General features: G+C 38.9%; 1 protein-coding gene across 4 annotated transcripts in view; it reads left to right on the top strand.

The window, feature by feature from the left end:
- The first annotated feature begins 2364 nt into the window (after positions 1-2364).
- Positions 2365-17995, top strand: part of UK114 — a 49248-nt gene continuing 33617 nt past the window's right edge. For 2 of the 4 annotated variants that reach the window (XM_067136094.2, XM_067136093.2), the window contains exon 1: positions 2977-3155. In XM_067136094.2, coding sequence (XP_066992195.2) covers positions 2992-3155 — 164 coding nt within the window. In that variant the 5' untranslated portion in view covers positions 2977-2991. Of the gene's footprint in view, positions 2524-2976; positions 3156-17995 lie in introns of those variants that run through there. The other 2 variants (XM_067136095.2, XM_068225181.1) reach the window with 2 other exon arrangements.

The following is a 17995-nucleotide window of genomic DNA, read 5'->3' as shown; positions in this document are numbered from 1 at the left end:
CTACCGTAGCGGTCCCAGGGCCCTCGAAGTCCCCACTGTACTTCACCCCTACAGGCAGTCCCCTACTTTGGCTGTCCAAACTCCTTAGACCAGGGGATGGAATTAATTTATTCACACACATTTTTTTATATACAATAACCTGCACTGGTCGAATGCCCTCTAACATTTCATTTATTTTCTCTGTTGCTGTTTATTCTCTTCTTGAATATCTGTACAGATTTTGGAAAAGGATCAAACACTACCCCTGGTAAACTGTTCCACTCCTTCACACCCTTCCCAATGAATGAAAATTTACCCCAATCGCTTCTGCTAAAATTCCTTCTAATTTTATATTTGTGGTCAGTCCTGCCGATATAATTATTTTCCAACTGAAGCCTCTCACGGATATCTCCCCATGCTTCTTCTCCTGTATAGGCTCTATATAATCCTGTAAGTCTAGTTTTCTCCCTTCTCTTACTTAAAGTTTCCCACCCAAGTTCCTTTAACATTTGTGATACACTACTCTTTCTCCTGAAATCCCCTGTTACAAATCTTGCTGCTTTCCTCTGCACACTATCTATTTCTTTTATTAGGTATTCTTGGTGAGGATCCCAAACACTGTTTGCATATTCCAATAATGGACGAACCATACTCAAGTAACTTTTTTCTTTTAATTCTTTGTTGCATCCTTTAAGTAGCCTCATTATGACATGTAATGATCTGTATGCTTTCCCAACAATGTCATCAATATGACCCTTCCAGTGCAAATTACTTTCAAATCTCACACCTAAGTATTTGCACTTGCCATCTTTTGGGATAACTACCTCATCCAAAGTATATTCAAATTCAGTTTTAAAGCTCCTGTTTGTAAAAGTTGTAACAGTTGATTTGCCTCCATTAACCTTCATATTATTTTCTTCAACCCATTGTTGGATACTTTCAAGGTCCCTTTGTAATTCTGAACAATCCTCAATGTTGTTTATTTCTCTATAAACAATTATGTCATCTGCATACAATCTTATTTTTGATGTTATATTGTTCCCTAAATCATTTGCGTATATTAAGAAAAGTAACGGACCGATTATACTACCCTGTGCAATTCCCTTCCAAACTTTCTCTTCCTGAGATACATTATTTCCTACTTTGACTTTCTGAACCCTTGAATTTAGAAATGCTTTTATCCAACGTGTAACCCTTACGTCCAATCCTATTCCCTCCAATTTCTTTAATAATATTCCATGTTCCACTCTATCAAAGGCTTTGGAAAGATCTATGGCTATGCAATCTAACTGACCTCCTGAATCCAACTGATCTGATATGTCCTGCTGAAATCCCACCAGTTGTGCCTCACAAGAAAATTTCTTTCTAAATCCATACTGGCTCCTCATGAACCAATTTTTATCATCACATATCCCTCTGATGTACTTTGATATTAAACTCTCCAGAATTTTACAAACTATACTGGTCAGGCTGATTGGTCTGTAGTTCTCTGGTTTCCTTTTATCACCCTTTCCTTTATAAATTGGTATTATTATAGATTCCTTCCATTCCTTTGGTATTACACTATTATTTATGACATAGTCAAAGAGAAATTTTAAATAAGGCACTATGTACCACCCCATTGTCTTTAATACCTCCCTAGTAATTTGATCACTCCCTGCTGCTTTTCCTTGCTGAAGCAGTTGCATTTCTCTGAAAATATCTTTGTTTGTGAATGAGAAGCTTCTTGTTTCCCTCTGTCTCTCTCCCTCTCTATCTTCTGTTTCGGTTTCCAACTCTTGACAATCATCACTTCAATAAGTGTAGCAAAAGAGAAAAGTCCTTACATGAATATAGTAAAGAGTAGAAAATTTACATATGGCCATTGGCTGCAATAAAACTTTATTATAAAAATAGCCTGCACAGTTGCTGTTTGGTTGCTAGGTAACACCGTCTGGCCGTTCTCAACCCATACCTTACATCATAGTCTGCACGGTTGCTCGGGTTACACTTCCGTCACACATTCTGTGATGCTTATTTCCGTAACGCACATTTTCAAATGACCCCCAGTTATAAGACATATTTATGTCGGAACCATCGGTCTTCAGCGGAGTGTGGAAAGAGTGAGAGGAAAAAATCGCATGACGTTAATGTTACAAACATCGTCTTGGACGACATTACTGAAACGAAACCATTGCCTGATGGCAATGATTGGCTAAGCGTTCCAATGATAACTTCCATGAAATCTTCGATTTGATCGTTCGCTGATCATAACCTCTTCTTTAGTTTAAATTGTATATGTAGCCATCAATTAATATACGTATCCGAAGCCAGTGTAGCGTACGTTTTGCATACAAAGTGATAAGCGTAGTGTTATCTCTGGGAGCGACCTTTGAACTCTCATACATATTCATAAATACTTCTGTTATAACTTCTCGTTCTCCCTGTTGCTGACTTGAGAGCGGAGAGAATTGTAGCTTACTCTCTTACAGATCTCAAGATGTCGAAAGCAGTACGAAAAATTATATGCACCGCCAGTGCACCCAAACCTGTTGGACCATACAAGTAAGATAGGCCTTTTTTGATCGCTGAAAGGTTGTGTATTTGAAGAAAGGAACATATTTTTGCTATTAGCCTATTATAGTTGATTCGTTCGAGTTCGTCGTTTGGATGCATTGTGTAAAATTTTGGTTCTTAATTGTCAAGCAGTTAGTTAGTTGACTTTGACGGTATCATGATAATAATGTACCGTAATTTGTCTGTCATTCCTTGGATCATATTGCTGTAGATTCTAGATGATGCCAAGATGTTGGAATTTTGTCCTGTGAATATGTTGATATCAGTGGCGGTTCGTGCATGAAGGGCATTTGGGCGCCGCCTTTTCAAAAACATTTAACGTAATTTCACTCTGTAAATGATTAGGTACATAAGGACAAATGTAGCGAAGTCGAACTTCTGTGGTGTGATATTCAGTTATGCAATGTTATCTTTATTATTTCGGCAGTAAACATTTGCTTTTCTATTTTCAAGAAAATGGCAAAGGCTTTCAGGCCCCGGCTGCTGCCCAGCAAGCACGATGTTTTCTCTTTAGTCGTGAGGAGCTCGGACTATGGCAGCAGAGCCCTGAGTACGTCCCCAAACTTTGCTAGGAGCCTGGAAGGACGATGTGGGCTTGTCTGGGGAAGGGGAGAGTGCAGGTGGGTATGATGTGTCCGGCAGAGTCCTCAGTAGGTCCCAGGCATGTGTGCTGAACGGCGGAGTCCTCAGCAATATTGCCAACACTTTAAAAATGTACCTAGGCTTTTCCCCCCATGTCTTATATTAATTGTTGTTAGAGATTAATTCCAAAATATTTTACAAAACAATGAATTCTATTATACTGATATTCAGTTCTATAAAGAAGCCAAAGATCCAAAATATAACCGTAACGTGACGGCACTATTTGTAGGGTAGTCAATTTGTTAAATATGTTGTTATGCCTTGAAATTTGAGCAAGGAGATAGAAATTCGAGAGTGCACTGTTTAGGCCTATTTGTTTTCATGAATGTTGTTATTATCAGTTGTGATTGTGATCAGTGAAACAGTGAAAAAAAAAAAAAAAAAAAAAAAAAGGAAAATCCACAGCCTGTTTCCAGTCATTTGACTGGGTCAGGAATGGAATGAATGAAGCCTCATCTAGTGGTGAGGATAGAAATTGTGCCGGCTGCTGAAGCCTGTCGCACTTCTCTGGAGCAATGATTAATGAACAAAACATGAAATGAATTGATTCTGGAGAGTGTTACTGGAATGAAATATGACAGGGAAAACTGGAGTACCCGGAGAAAAACCTGTCCTGTCTCCGCTTTGTCCAGCACAAATATCACATGGAGTGACCGGGATTTGAACCACGGAACCCAGCAGTGAGAGGCCGGCGCTCTGCCGCCTGAGTCACGGAGGCCAGTGAAACAGTGCAGTGCCATAATAGTTGGGATAGCTTTAGCTGTTAGCGTGTTAATTAATGTGTGTGCATAAATGCCATTGTAGTGTAGTTGTAGTGCAAGCAGATTTCTCTTCAGCCAGTGTCATCGATTATTATTATTATTATTATTATTATTATTATTATTATTATTATTATTATTATTATTATTATTATTATTATTATTATTATTCATCTCAGTGAAAAGTGTTACCACACTCCTTCTGAGAGTATATTGTCGCTTGCACCCCAGCATTTTTATGAGTAGTACAGATGTCATTTCAAAGAAGTGAAAGACTTGATAGTTGATATTACTTTTGTATAAGATTACATCATATGAAAATGATGAAATGGCAAATAATATATTGAACACTAGTCAGCGTCAACATGTCTGACTCGTTGGCTGAATGGTCAGCGTTCTGGCCTTCGGTTTAGATGGTCCCGGGTTCGATTCCCTGCTGGGTCAGGGATTTTAACCTTAATTGGTTAATTTCAATGGCTCGGGGGCTGGGTGTGTGTGGTGTATTCAACATTAGAAACAATCCTAGGTAGGGCCCTCATCTTCACAGATATGAAGGTCGCCTAATAGGCAATCTACTAGAAAAAAACCTGCACCAGGCCTCTTCGGAGGCCATACGCCAGTATTATTATTGCCATTATTATTATTAGCATCAACATCATAGAAACTAGCAATCTCGATCATGCACTAATTGAAAATAGTTCACATCATGCAAAACGTATGGCACTCATAAAGTTTAAAATTAATTTCTTACGAGCTTTAAGGCTTACCCCAGTATGTCCTATTTGTACTTCAGGTCAATACGGCGGCATGTTGTGGCATCTAAAATGTCTATCACAGTATCGTAGAAATTATGCCTCTTCGTTAAGTCACTCAGAAATTTCTTCTCAATCGCAATAAAAAAAATGCAGAGAGTCTGTCCTGTACTTGTGAATTTCTTTGTAAGGTGTGTATCCTTTTTTGAGACCGAGAAACTTCTTTCAGCGAAAGTGCTTGTTGCTGGGGTGGTGAGAATAAGGTCAATCAATTTAGTTGCTTCTGGATATGCTTTCTTAAGACCACTGATGTTCAAATATTGGTAGAGGTCATATGCATTATTTTTCACAAGGTCTGGCCTCATGTAGAGGACAGACAGTTCACTTTTAAGTTTCATGCAGTTGAAATTTTGTCCAGAGGTCTTCACTAAAAATTGATAGGCACTGTTTGGGAACTTCTTCGCAAAATTGTTAAACTAGTCAATATTAATTAACTGAAGGAACTCCAGCTTGTTAATATCAGAAAATCTATCTGTTAGTTGCACGGATATGATGTCAATTATTTCCAAATACAATCGGAGGTACGATGTTTTCTTGGTTCCTATAAAATCAATTCTCTGGCGCTTTTGAGGGTAGTCTTGCCTCCCTTCATTGTCTTGCAACTTTGACCACATAGTTTCAAAATTATTTCTGGTTGTCCGTAAAAAAATGCTTTAAACTGCTGGATCTCTTTGGAGCAGAAGGCAGCATCACATATTTGCTTCTAAAGAATCTGATACAGAAGATCAGATTGAGGGAGCACTTCAGCAAATAAACTTGATAGGAAATAGAAATCAGATTCGTGCAGGTAACATAGTAACCCTTAGCTTGAATTCTCATTCCATCGTCCCATTCGTCTGCATTATCTTTCATTTCTCTGAAGAATTTACAGAGATCTGTATGTACAGAGGGCACAACTTCAACCAGCCTACCAGCATATATCCATCGAGTAGGCGCTACTTTGGTAATCGTCTCTGTATTACTTTGTCAAGAACAGTGGCCCTTTCAGGGGATGATGAAAAAAACCCTGGTAACCCGGACAAGGTCTGAAAAAATACTTTGCATTCCCTGATGTGGTTAACAGATTGCTGTAATATCAAGTTGAGCCTATGACCAAGCAGTGAACAAATATGGTCTGGTCATATCCCTGACTAACTTCTGCAACCCACTGTGCTGTCCTGCCATCACTGCTGTGCCTTCAAATGTTCCTGCTACTAACTTTTCCCCACACTGAAATTCTTGTAACACTTCAGAGAGATGTTTAGAGAGAGAAACAGCAGAACGGTCACCGTTTACATCACTGAATCTCAAAAATTTTATCTTGAATTTCGCCTTTGGAACTAGCATATCTAAATACCGTAGAGAGTTGTGTTCTGTTAGAAACATCCGTACTTTCATCCAAAATAACGGAAATAAAATTTGCTTTCTTAACCTCATCTTTAATTTCGCAGGTCATAAAAGCAGCTATGGCTTCAATAATATCATTTTGTATATCAGATGAAAGTCCTGAGAAAATGGTAGATGTTTCTAAGTGGTGCCCAAATACGTCATCTTTCTTAGCAATTAACGCTAGTGACTCCCTGTAATTACCTCTGTTATCAGATTCTTCAGTTTCTCGATGACCCTTGAAAGGTAATTCTCGCTTTGAAAGAAAACACACAGTAGCTATTAAAGTGCTGACAATATATCTGTGATATTTTACTAGCTCATTATGATCACCAATTTTCTTTCTGTAAACTGTACTCAAACAGAACTCTATTCTGGACCTTCTGAACTGAATCATATTGGCAAAAGCGTTGATATGTGCTTAAGACACCTCATGGCATCTCTTTAAAACTCTGAACCTATCTAAATTGTACACACCATCTTTATTCCAAACATTATTTTCTGAGGATAATAGAATATGAAAATGTAAGTTTTCTATCATACATGAATATTCTGGGCCCAACAACTCACTGATTTTCGGGGTGGAAGCGACAGCACTCATTATAATGTTTAATACATTGTGCAGTCCTATAGGCTATCCTTACCTAACATAAATTAAATATAAATTCACACTTTAACGAGAGAAGTCACATCGTATTATAATAGAAAACAATAACACAATAATATAACAATGCACTGTTGAGCGCGGTGGAAAGAACGGACAGAACAGCTCAAGTCCTATGTTATAAGCTTTTGTTTCCACTTTCCACAGTGGTAACACGACCGGAGAACGTTGCAGGATACATCTCAGTGTCGAGGGGAGAGGGGTTTGCTTGGCGCAGGTGCAGTAATACTTGCCTAGCCGTTAGAAGAGATTCAAAGCGTAACCACTGCATGGAGTGGTAACAGCCTTTTGCTCAGCTTTTACGGTGGCAATCTGATGCAATATAGTTCTCGCAACATGCCCTGGTGAAGAAACAAAAATATTTCATATTAATATTAAAGAATATTTGATTTTTATATTTTCAAACTGTTACTAGTGGTAACAGTGGATACTAGCACGCTTTACCACTGATTCATCTAAAAGTATCATGGTCAGTGAAAACTGGACCGATTGGTGAGGGGAAAGAGATGGCGGCACAGCCCTGCCAGAGTAAAATGTCACGAACCGCCACTGGTTGATATACGAGGACGGTCTGAAAAGTTCTCGGAATCACCGCTAGATGTCAGTGCTATAGCAACGAGGTTCCCGCACAATAATCACACATCCTTTGTGAGTGAACACGTGGCGCGTCAGTGCTCTAGGTGCAGGGGTGTGGTAGTGATGACTCTTTGTTGTTGTTCCCACGTAGTGATTTGTGACAATGGAAAAAACTGAGATTCGAGCAGTGATTAAATACTTTGTAAAGAAAGGTATGAAAGCAAAGGAAATTCATGCCGACTTTCAGAACACACTGGGGGACTCTGCTCCTTCATTTTCAACTGTTGCCAAGTGGACCAGAGAGTTTAAATTTGGTCGGGAGGGCTTGGATGATGATCCGCGTAGTGGACGGCCAAAAAGTGTTACTACCCCAGAATTTATCGCAAAAGTGCATAAAATGTCCATGGAGGATTGTCGACTGAAAGTGCGGGAGATTGCTGAAGCTGTAGGGATGTCTTCTAAATGGGTATATTATATTTTAACCGAAGAATTGGGTATGAAAAAATTATCCGCAAGATGGGTGCCGCGACTCTTGACATTGGACAATAAACGCACCAGATTGGAAATGTCCGAACAAAGTCTGGCCCGTTTTCAGTGCAACCAACAAGATTTTTTGCACCGGTTTGTGACTACAGATGAAACTTGGGTCCACTACTATACCCTAGAGACAAAACAGCAGTCAAAGCAGTGGAAACATGCTGATTCACCACCCCCAAAAAAAGCAAAGGCAGTGCATTCGGCCGGAAAGATCATGGCCTCAGTTTTCTGGGATGCAAAAGGCATTCTGCTGATAGATTATCTTCCTACTGGCCAAACAGTTATGGGGCAATACTATGCAAACCTCCTAGACCAATTACAGGAAAGGATACGTGAAACAAGGCCTGGTTTGGCAAGGAAAAAGGTCATCTTTCATCAGGACAATGCTCCGCCGCACACAAGAGTTATTGCCATGGCAAAACTTCATGAACTGGGGTACGAATTGTTGCCACATCCACCTTATTCACCTGATTTGGCACCATCAAACTTTCATCTATTCCCAAAGCTGAAAATTTTCCTCGGTGGACGGAGATTTTCTGCAAGGGAAGAATTGACAGCTGAATTGGAGAGGTATTTTGCAGACCTGAAGGAATCTCATTTTCGAGATGGTATCAAGGCATTGGAACATCGCTGGACCAAATGCATTAGTCTACAGGGAGACTATGTTGAAAAATAAAAGCAGTTCCACCAAGGTAAGGTACTGTAGTACATTCCGAAAACTTTTCAAACCACCTACGTATATATGTAACGTGCCGGAAGCTAACAACATAGAATTGTCGCACTTAAAGACTCAGTGCCCATAATCTCAGCCGTGATCGAACCCACTACCTTGGAAACTGAAGACCTATAACTAGACCCCTGCACGGATGTGGATATCTTCAAAGTTATGTCTCAGTGGGTGCAAACTGTATCGCATGCGGATACTCTTGCTGTTAATTTCTAAATAATGAAGTTTATTAATTTTCACTCAGGTATACTCTTGCTTGTTGTTAAGTGACTCTTGACAGTGGTATGGGAGAATGGTGATATATAAAGAGTCTTGAGACCATAAAGCCGTAAATCTGACCTAAGTCTATCTGGCTCCTGCTCACAATTAATGGAAGGAAGGAACAAAGGTTAATATTTTGGTAGTTGTTGCAAGAGAAAATTCCTCACAAACCTGTGACTGTAGGTTTTCTGGTGCCAGGTATAAGACCTATTGCATTGTGTTAGCAGATCTATCCGTTTCAATACCATGGGTGTAATATACGGTACTGTAGTTAAATATTTACAATATCTGCAGATAACAATATGTGGGTGCGGATGAAGGAAGTGCAGATGTGGATAATATTTTGTATATCCACGCAGGGCTCTACCTATAACTAACCAAACGCATAGCGTAATTCATTCATCTGCTTTCCTTAAGATGTAATAATAATAATAATAATAATAATAATAATAATAATAATAATAATAATAATAATAATAATAATAATAATAATTTTGTGTCCCACTAACTGCATTTGTTGGTTTTTGGAAACTCTGAGGTGCTGGAAGTTTGTCCCGTTGGAGTTCTTTTTACGTGCCAGTAAATTTACCAACACGTAGTTGACATATTTGAGCACCTTCAAATATCACCAGACTGAACCATGATCGAACCTGCCAACTTGGGAATAGAAGGCCAGCGTCTCAATAGTCTAAGCCACTCAGCTGGGCTTCTTAAGATTTCAAGAGGCTCTCAACATGGGATAGCTGGTGACCTCAGGGACTCCAGCTGAGCCTGATGTAGTTCTGCTTTTATTTTTTTTTTCCCTCTGACTATTGTTAAGAGAGGATGTTTGCTTGTTGTATTTCACCTTAAACAATAATCACTACCACCACCATCACCTATGACCCAGATGCTCACAACATGTGAGACAGTTAAGCAATCACAGAGCCCCAGCAGAACCACTTCTACTTCTGCAGGGCTACTTTCTTTTGATTCAACTGCATAAGGTCTAGAAAGTCTTAATTTCTTTACATATCCTGCCTTAAATGTGATACAAAATCACAAAATCTGGTATTATTCTGAAGTCAAAAAGAAAAAAAAAGTAGCTTATCTCATTTAAAAATACAGTAGAGTCTCGTTAATCTGAACTAATTGGGACTGGAGTCTGTTCGGATTACGAAATTTTCGGATTAACCGGATTTTTTCTAATAATAATGTTATTGTTTTTACGTCCCGCTAACTACTTTTACGGTTTCCGGAGACACCTAGGTGCCGGGGTTTCCTCCTGCAGGTGTTCTTTCACTTGCCAGTAAATCTACTTACACGAGGCTGACGTATTTGAACACCTTCAAATAACACCGGACTGAGCCAGGATCGAACCTGCCAAGTTGAGGTCAGAAAGCCAGTGCCTCAACCTTCTGAGGAAAATAGTTTCTACAATATAGTACAGTACATATTGGAATTGAAATGCCCATTCTTTAGCAGTTACATTATTAAAATACTGTATAAAATTACAGTAATGTAGTTAAGAACCCGTAGAGGAGAAAACGACAATGAAAATGACATTAGCGAGTGGATGGAAGCTGACTGTCATCAATTAAACAAACAGACCAAGAAACTGTAGCTATGGTGGAGAAAGACTCTGGAGTTGGTGAGGAACAGGGTTACGACGAAGAAGACAACAATGAACAACTAGTGTCACATTCAGATGCCGTGGCCGCCTTAGAACTTGCCGTATGCTACGTGGAGCAACACTCCGCTGCTATGCCCACTGCTGTGATGTTTATGAGACGCTGGTTTAACACTGCATATTTGAGTAGGTTCCAATCACTACGCCAAAAGAAACTAACAGACTTTGTAAAGATAAACGACCAGTGATTGATGGTCTATGATGTGTAATTGTGTTTACATTAAGTTATTCTAGTAAAATATGACTAATAAAATGCAAGTAAATCTTCATTCTATTATATGTTCTTTCATTTCAATAAGGAGAATTAAAAAATGAATACATATTTCAGTTCGGATTAACCGGACTTTCGGATTAACGGGGTTCAGATTAACGGGACTCTAGTATAGTTCTAAGTATGATAAGATACTTACCGAGCTCGATAGCTGCAGTCGCTTAAGTGCGGCCAGTATCCAGTATTTGGGAGATAGTAGGTTCGAACCCCACTGTCGGCAGCCCTGAAAATGGTTTTCCGTGGTTTCCTATTTTCACACCAGGCAAATGCTGGGGCTGTACCTTAATTAAGGCCACGGCCGCTTCCTTCCAACTCCTAGCCCTTTCCCGTCCCATCGTCGCCATAAGACCTATCTGTGTCGGTGCGACGTAAAGCAACTAGCAAAAAAAAAAAAAAAAAAAAAGTATGATAAGATACTTAGCAATTGGTTTGCATATAATTACACATCGAGCGTGTTGACTACTTGGTATGGGTCACAGCTTGCATTCAGGAGCAGCCAGCAGCTCTGAAGATAGTTTTCCGTGGTTTCCAATTTTCACACAAGGTAGAAACTGTGGCGGTACCTTATTTAAGACCAAGTTGCTTCCTTCCCAGTCCTAACCATTTTCTATCCCATCGTTGCCATTAGTCTTGACTGTGTTGGTGTGACATATTTCCATGTAAATACTATAATTAGCAGTCTGAAGCCTTAAAATGAGACTGATGATGTGAAAATGATACTCTTGTATAACAGAAAATTTTCTGGGGCTTTATTTTCAGAGCTTTTATAAAACATAACAAATGTTACAATGAAGACAATTCTTTGTTTTTCACCTCTTAATGGTTATTTTCTTGTATAATTACTGAAAAGTTTAGGCTGTCTCAGTTTTAGGACCCTTTACCATCCCCTCCTTTTTGATACTTTCTGAAAACTAAATTCCTGATACCATCATACTTGATTTCTGGAAATATGTAGCAGTTGCTTATTTGCTCAATGGTAATGGTTTCTTCCACTTCTGAATGGACCTTGTTGGGACCACATTTCTTCAGTCGTTGCACTTTGAATTTTGCCCAGTATTGTTGCGTCTTTTCTTGGTGTAGCTCTTTTCTTTCCTCTGACCACGGGGTATTTTCATTGAAATCTAGCTCGCAGCCTGTGTATTTTGTAAGTCTGCTGGCCCCAGTTCTCTTATGTCCTCAGTCTCCATCAGCCATGGACTTTCTTGTTTCATCAGGAGGTGAACAGGAGGTTTGCCAGTTGCTTGGGAAAGAATCTTGCACAATCGGAAAGCTCTGAGTGGTGTCATCTCCAGTGTTCCTCATCTTCCAGTACAGGGCTCTGATCTTTATCACTTAGTGACACAGTCTTGGTCTTGCTTATTACAGGTGGTTTGATTCATCTATGTCATCTATGCTCTCGGTGAGAAGGCTTCTTCCTCTGACAAGTTGGGTTCAGTCCAGTTTCTCCTCTCCCTCCATTGGTGAAGTACTTGGTTTCCTCCTGTGACACTTGGAGTCCCACTTTGGCTGCATGTCTTCTGAGAAAATTGACCTAGATCACAGCCATTTTCAGAGATTCAGCAGTCAGTGCCATGTCGTCTGCAAAGGCCAGGTAATCTACTGTCAGCCCTTTGTTCTTTTGACCCAGGTGGATACCACTCTGGACACCCAAGACGATAGTTCCTTGTGCCATTCTCTTGCAACTTTTCAAGGATGATGTTGAAGAGCAGTGGGGAAAGACTGTTATCTTGCCTGACCCTTGTTTTGACTGGGAGGTTTCTGAAATCTCACCTCTGAATTTCACTTTGGGCTGTGTTTTAGTGAAGGTTTGTGGAACAAGTCTTTTGAATTTGTTGTCTTGTCCTAATTCCTCATTAATTTTACTAAAGGTTGGTCTGTTCATGTACTTGAAGGCCTTTCTAAATTCAACAAAGGCAGCTACTATCTTGTGGCTTCTAATTTTGGAGTAGGCTGGTACTGTTTCGAGGTTGAGATGACATTGACTTCATTGGTAAGAATTAATGCTGTGTGTAGATTGTTGATCTGCTTACAACATGCTGAACACTGAGGTATAAGCAGCTATACACATCACTAACCTGTGTCGATTAGCTTCTAGTGCGTGATATAATGGTTACATTGGATAGAAAAGTGCACTAAGACAGTTGCAGTTAAGTGCTAAATCAGCACACTTTTTTCAGTTTCAACTTAGTTATATAACTTTGAAATTTTTCAGTCTGTTGAAACCAAACTAGAAGGTACCTGCAAAAGATATAATTTAATAAATAACAGTGACATGTTTCGTTCTTGAAAGAACATCATCAGATTCTATCAAATTACCTTTTCTTAAGAACTGATGAATATTATGTTTGTTTGTCCAACCCTTGTACCATTTCTCTACGGGGTTGGATATGAAGTGAGATGAATCTGCAAAACGAGAGGTGGAAGAGGAAAGGGACCTCACTGACTGTTGGTTTTGTCAAATCGTCTGAGGACCTGAAGCTTTCAAAAAGAAATCTGGTTAATAACAAGGTCCTATTTGTACTCCTCCCTATGACTGACTGCCTCCCGAGCTAAGCATTAGCTTGTTCTTTACAGTAATGCTGCGTGTATTGTACAATTCTGCTTATGTGATTACCCCAATGAAGATGTTTCCTTATATCAACACCTAGGTACTTACAGTGATCCCCATAATGAACTTTCCCACCATCCATGCAGTAATTAAAAGTGACAGGACTTTTACTATTTATAAATAGGCACAATATGCACTGTAAAGAACAAGCTAACACTTAGCTCGTGAGGCAGTCAGCCATAGGGAGGAATACAAATAGGACCTTGTTATTGACCAGCGAGGTCTCTTTTCTCTGCCACCTCCTGAGCTATAGCTCAACAAACACACAATCAGTACACTGAAACTCAAATCAAGCTACAATCAGCTGTTAACTGTTTTTAATAAAGTTTTTACAAAGAATGATTGTACTCTAGTTGTATTTTTAAGTGTTCGTTTTAAAACATTCTTAAGAAATTTTGTGGAATGTAACCAAAAACTGTCGCACAGATATTTTCTAAAGATTCCTCAGAAGACGAATTGATGTTCTCAATAGTATTCAATGTATTCAAGAGTAATATTCAATAGTGATTTTACTTCTAAGATATGAAATGAAATGTCGTATGGCTTTTAGTGCTGGGATATCCTAGAACAGGTTCGGCTTGCCAGGTGCAGGTCTTTCTATTTGACACCTGTAGGCGACCTGCGCATCGTTATGAGGATGAAATGATGATGAAGACAACATATACACCCAGCCCCCGTGCCATTGGAATTAATCAATGAAGGTTAAAATCCCCGATCCGGCCGGGAATCGAACCCGGGACCCTCTGAACCGAAGGCTAGTATGCTGACTGTTCAGCCAACGAGTCGGACACTTTTGAGTTATTATTTTTAGTAAGACACTACAGCTGAAGAAGTCTTCTAGTAAAACGAAACATGTACTGTATTGCACTTAAGACATTAAAATTACATGTATTTTCACTTGTGAAGCAATGTGTGTTGATTAGGTGGACACTTTAAATAAAATAAAGTTCTTAATCAAATTATATCAGTACAGACCATTACAATGAAATTTGTCAATTCTTTGTCAGAAATTGCCCGAAACAAATTGTGTACCTTTCCTTTGGATCTTTTCCAGTTCAATATCAAGTAGTCCTGGTGAGGGTCCCATACGCTGAAATCATACACTAATTGGAGTCTTACCAGAGACTTATATGCCCTCTCCTTTACATACTAACTACAAACCCGAAATACCCTCATAACCTTGTTAAGAGATCCGTAACAGTTATTTACAATCCCGTTTATGTGATTATCCCAATGAAGATCTTCCCTACCTAGGTACTTATAGTGATCCGCATAAGGAACTTTCACGCCATCAATGCATTAATTAAAACTGACAGGACTTTTCCCCATTTATGAAACTCACAACCTGATTTTTCATCCCGTTTATCATCACACCATTGCCTCCTGTCCATCTGACAACATTATTGTGGTCATTTTGCAGTTGCTCACAATCTTGTAACTTATTTATTACTCTGTACAGAATAACATCATCTGCAAAAAACCTTATCTCTGGTTCCACTTCTTTACTCATTTCATGTACATATAAAGAAAACATAAAGTTCCAATAATACTCCCTTGAAGAATTCTCCTCTTAATTATTACAGGGTCAGATAAAGTTTCGCCTACTCTAATTCTCTGAGTTCTGTTTTCTAGAAATATAGCCACCCATTCAATCACTCTTTTGTCTAGTCCAGTTGCACTCTTTTTTTGTCAGTAGTCTCCCATGATCTACCCTATCAAATGCCTTAAATAGGTCAGTCACGATACAGTCCATTTGACTTCCTGAATCCAAGATATCTGCTATTTCTTGCTGGAATCCTACAAGTTGAGCTTCAGTGGAATAACTTTTCCTAAACCCGAACTGCCTTCTATCGAACCAGTTATTAATTTTGTAAACATGTCTAATATAATCAGAAAGAATGCTTTCCCAAAGCTGATGTGCAATGCATGTCAAACTGACTGGCCTGTAATTTTTAGCTTTATGTCTGTCACCCTTTCCTTTATATGCAGGGGCTACTATAGCAACTCTCCATTCATTTGGTATAGCTCCTTCACACAAACAATAATGAAATAAGTACTTCAGATATGGTACTCTATCCCAGCCTACTGTATAGTATATCCTCAGAAATCTTATCAATTCCAGCTGCTTTTCTAGTTTTCAACTTTTGTTTCTCATTGTAAATGTTATTGTAGGTAAATTTTAATTCTTCACTAGTATTAGTCACCTGCTCTATCTGACATTATTCTCGTAACCAACAATCCTTACATACTGCTGCCTTCTATAAGTTCTCACATACACACTCCCCTTGTTCATGATTCCTGGAATGTCCCTCTTGGAACCTGTTTCTGTCTTAGAGTGTCTGTACATACCCTTCTGTTTTGATTGCTTTTTTCTGTGATGAGTATTTCTATTGCCTCCTTTATATTTAATGAAATTCTATTATTTTATGATGTGTAATGTTTGAGGCATTTCTATTATTAATTAAAACATCTTTTTCAGGTAAATTCTGTTGTTAACACATTGAAGACTGGGCAGGTGAAGTTAGATCTTAACACTGTGGACTGAGTATTTTAGTGTGTTTTCACATTTTTATAGAAAAATAACTGATAACCTTACTTACAGTCACAAACCTCTTTTGGATTCAGCAATGTTTGAGCTACGCAAGCACACTTTGGTTTTCAAAATTGGAGCAAAACCACTAACTTTAATAAATAAATTATAAAACATTTTTTTCTACTTTCAATTGTTTTAATTTTCACAATGCATATTAAAAACATGAAAAATTACATAGGGTATTTACAAACACCATGATACATTTATGAAATTCAGCACATACTGTACACTCTAATCATTGAGAAATGAAAAAAATTCATAAATTGTGATAATTTGCTCTAGTCATTAGCTGCTTGAGACTATGTGTTTTGAAGCTGCCTCAGTAGTACCAACTTAGTATCACAGTAGAATTAGGTTCCAATCATGTGCTGCTGCTTGGTATTTTTTTATGAACTACAAGCACTGCGAAATGTATTCCAGCACTCTGCTAGCGTTTGCAGTATGTTGAAGTGCATATATAATCATTAGAACTCAACGACGAACGGTGCTCGTCATCTACGGAAAATTACCATCAACGTACGATGCACGGCGCTCGTCTTCAAAGTGTTAAATGTTTTCTTTTCCAGTATTTTTAGACTTGCATTACTTTTGGCAGACTGAAAAACTTCAAAGTTCAGTTCAACTCACTGCATTAACATAAGGACAGGAATTGTATTTGTCCTGTGTTCCTAATCTTTTAACACCCTGTTATTGTGTTATGAGTTCCGATACATGTTTGTGTCTGTATTTATGTTGAGTGTTCAGTCCTGAAGCTGGTTTAATCCTCAACAGCTCCATAGTTGGGGTAGGCATCGCTGAAGAGACATACGAGGGAAACGAGAAATGAAGTGGTTTCCCCGTTGTTTTCCTCACCAAGCCGTAACTTGCTATTGCACATCAGCCTGTGAAGCCCATTGAAATGTATGCCTTAACCCACCCTAAGAATGATGTTTTCACACCATTTGTCATAGGAATTGGCTACATAGGGGAAAAAAACATGCCAACTGGGTCGCTATTGATGTTTGCATTGCTGCTAAAACAAAAGAACTGAACTGAATGGAAGTATGTATTCACAACATGTCTCGCTGTCTGGATGACTGCCTCGAAGTTTCACCGCGGTACAAATGATTTTGTTTCATATGGATGCTTGCCGCGATGTCAACGAGGATGGTCTGCACTCTGATTTGTGCAAGCAGGGTCACCTCTCCTTCGCTGCAGCGAACAGTGCACGTTTCATTTTATTGCGTTGTCTTGGTGTTGAAGATGGCAAAAATTAAGGAGAAAATAAGTAATGCAACAAGAATCATCATAACTCACATTTTCTATAAAAAGAAAAACCTATGAGCTGGGAATTGCAGGTAAGTGTGCAACTTTATTACTGTGAATGGCATGTCACTCAGATCATTGGCTGAACGGTCAGCGTACTGGCCTTCGGTTCAGAGGGTCCCGGGTTCGATTCCTGGCTGGGTCGGGGATTTTAACCTTAATTGGTTAATTCCAATGGCACGGAGGCTGGGTGTATGTGTTGTCTTCATCATCATTTCATCCTCATCACGACACACAGGTCGCCTACTGGTGTCAAATAGAAAGACCTGCACCTGGCGAGCTGAACCCGTTCTGGGGTATCCCGGCACTAAAAGCCATACGACATTTCATTTCAAGTCACTCAGAGAAACAGAATCAACAAAATCCTGAAAGTAGACAGAAAAGCTAAGACATTCATTGAAAAATAAAAAAGATGGGCAATGGTGGATGATGCGGTGTACAGAGAACTGGAGCCCTTCACAGATACTATACGGAAGAAGAAGATCATTTTTTGGGTCAAATTATGAGGACACCAGAAACCAGATTACCAAGAAAAATTATAGAGAATTTCCACAACAAATAGGATAGATTAAAGAAATTAGAGAGGATATGGAAGAGCTAGAAACAGCTCTTGGATGATTTGCAAAACAAAATAGAAAATTGAAAGAAACTGAAAAACATAAAAGTAAGATT

The sequence above is a fragment of the Anabrus simplex genome, chromosome 1, assembly GCF_040414725.1.
Source record: "Anabrus simplex isolate iqAnaSimp1 chromosome 1, ASM4041472v1, whole genome shotgun sequence".
In the NCBI taxonomy this organism is placed as follows: Eukaryota; Metazoa; Arthropoda; class Insecta; order Orthoptera; family Tettigoniidae; genus Anabrus; species Anabrus simplex.
This window is presented reverse-complemented; position numbering and strand designations above follow the sequence as displayed.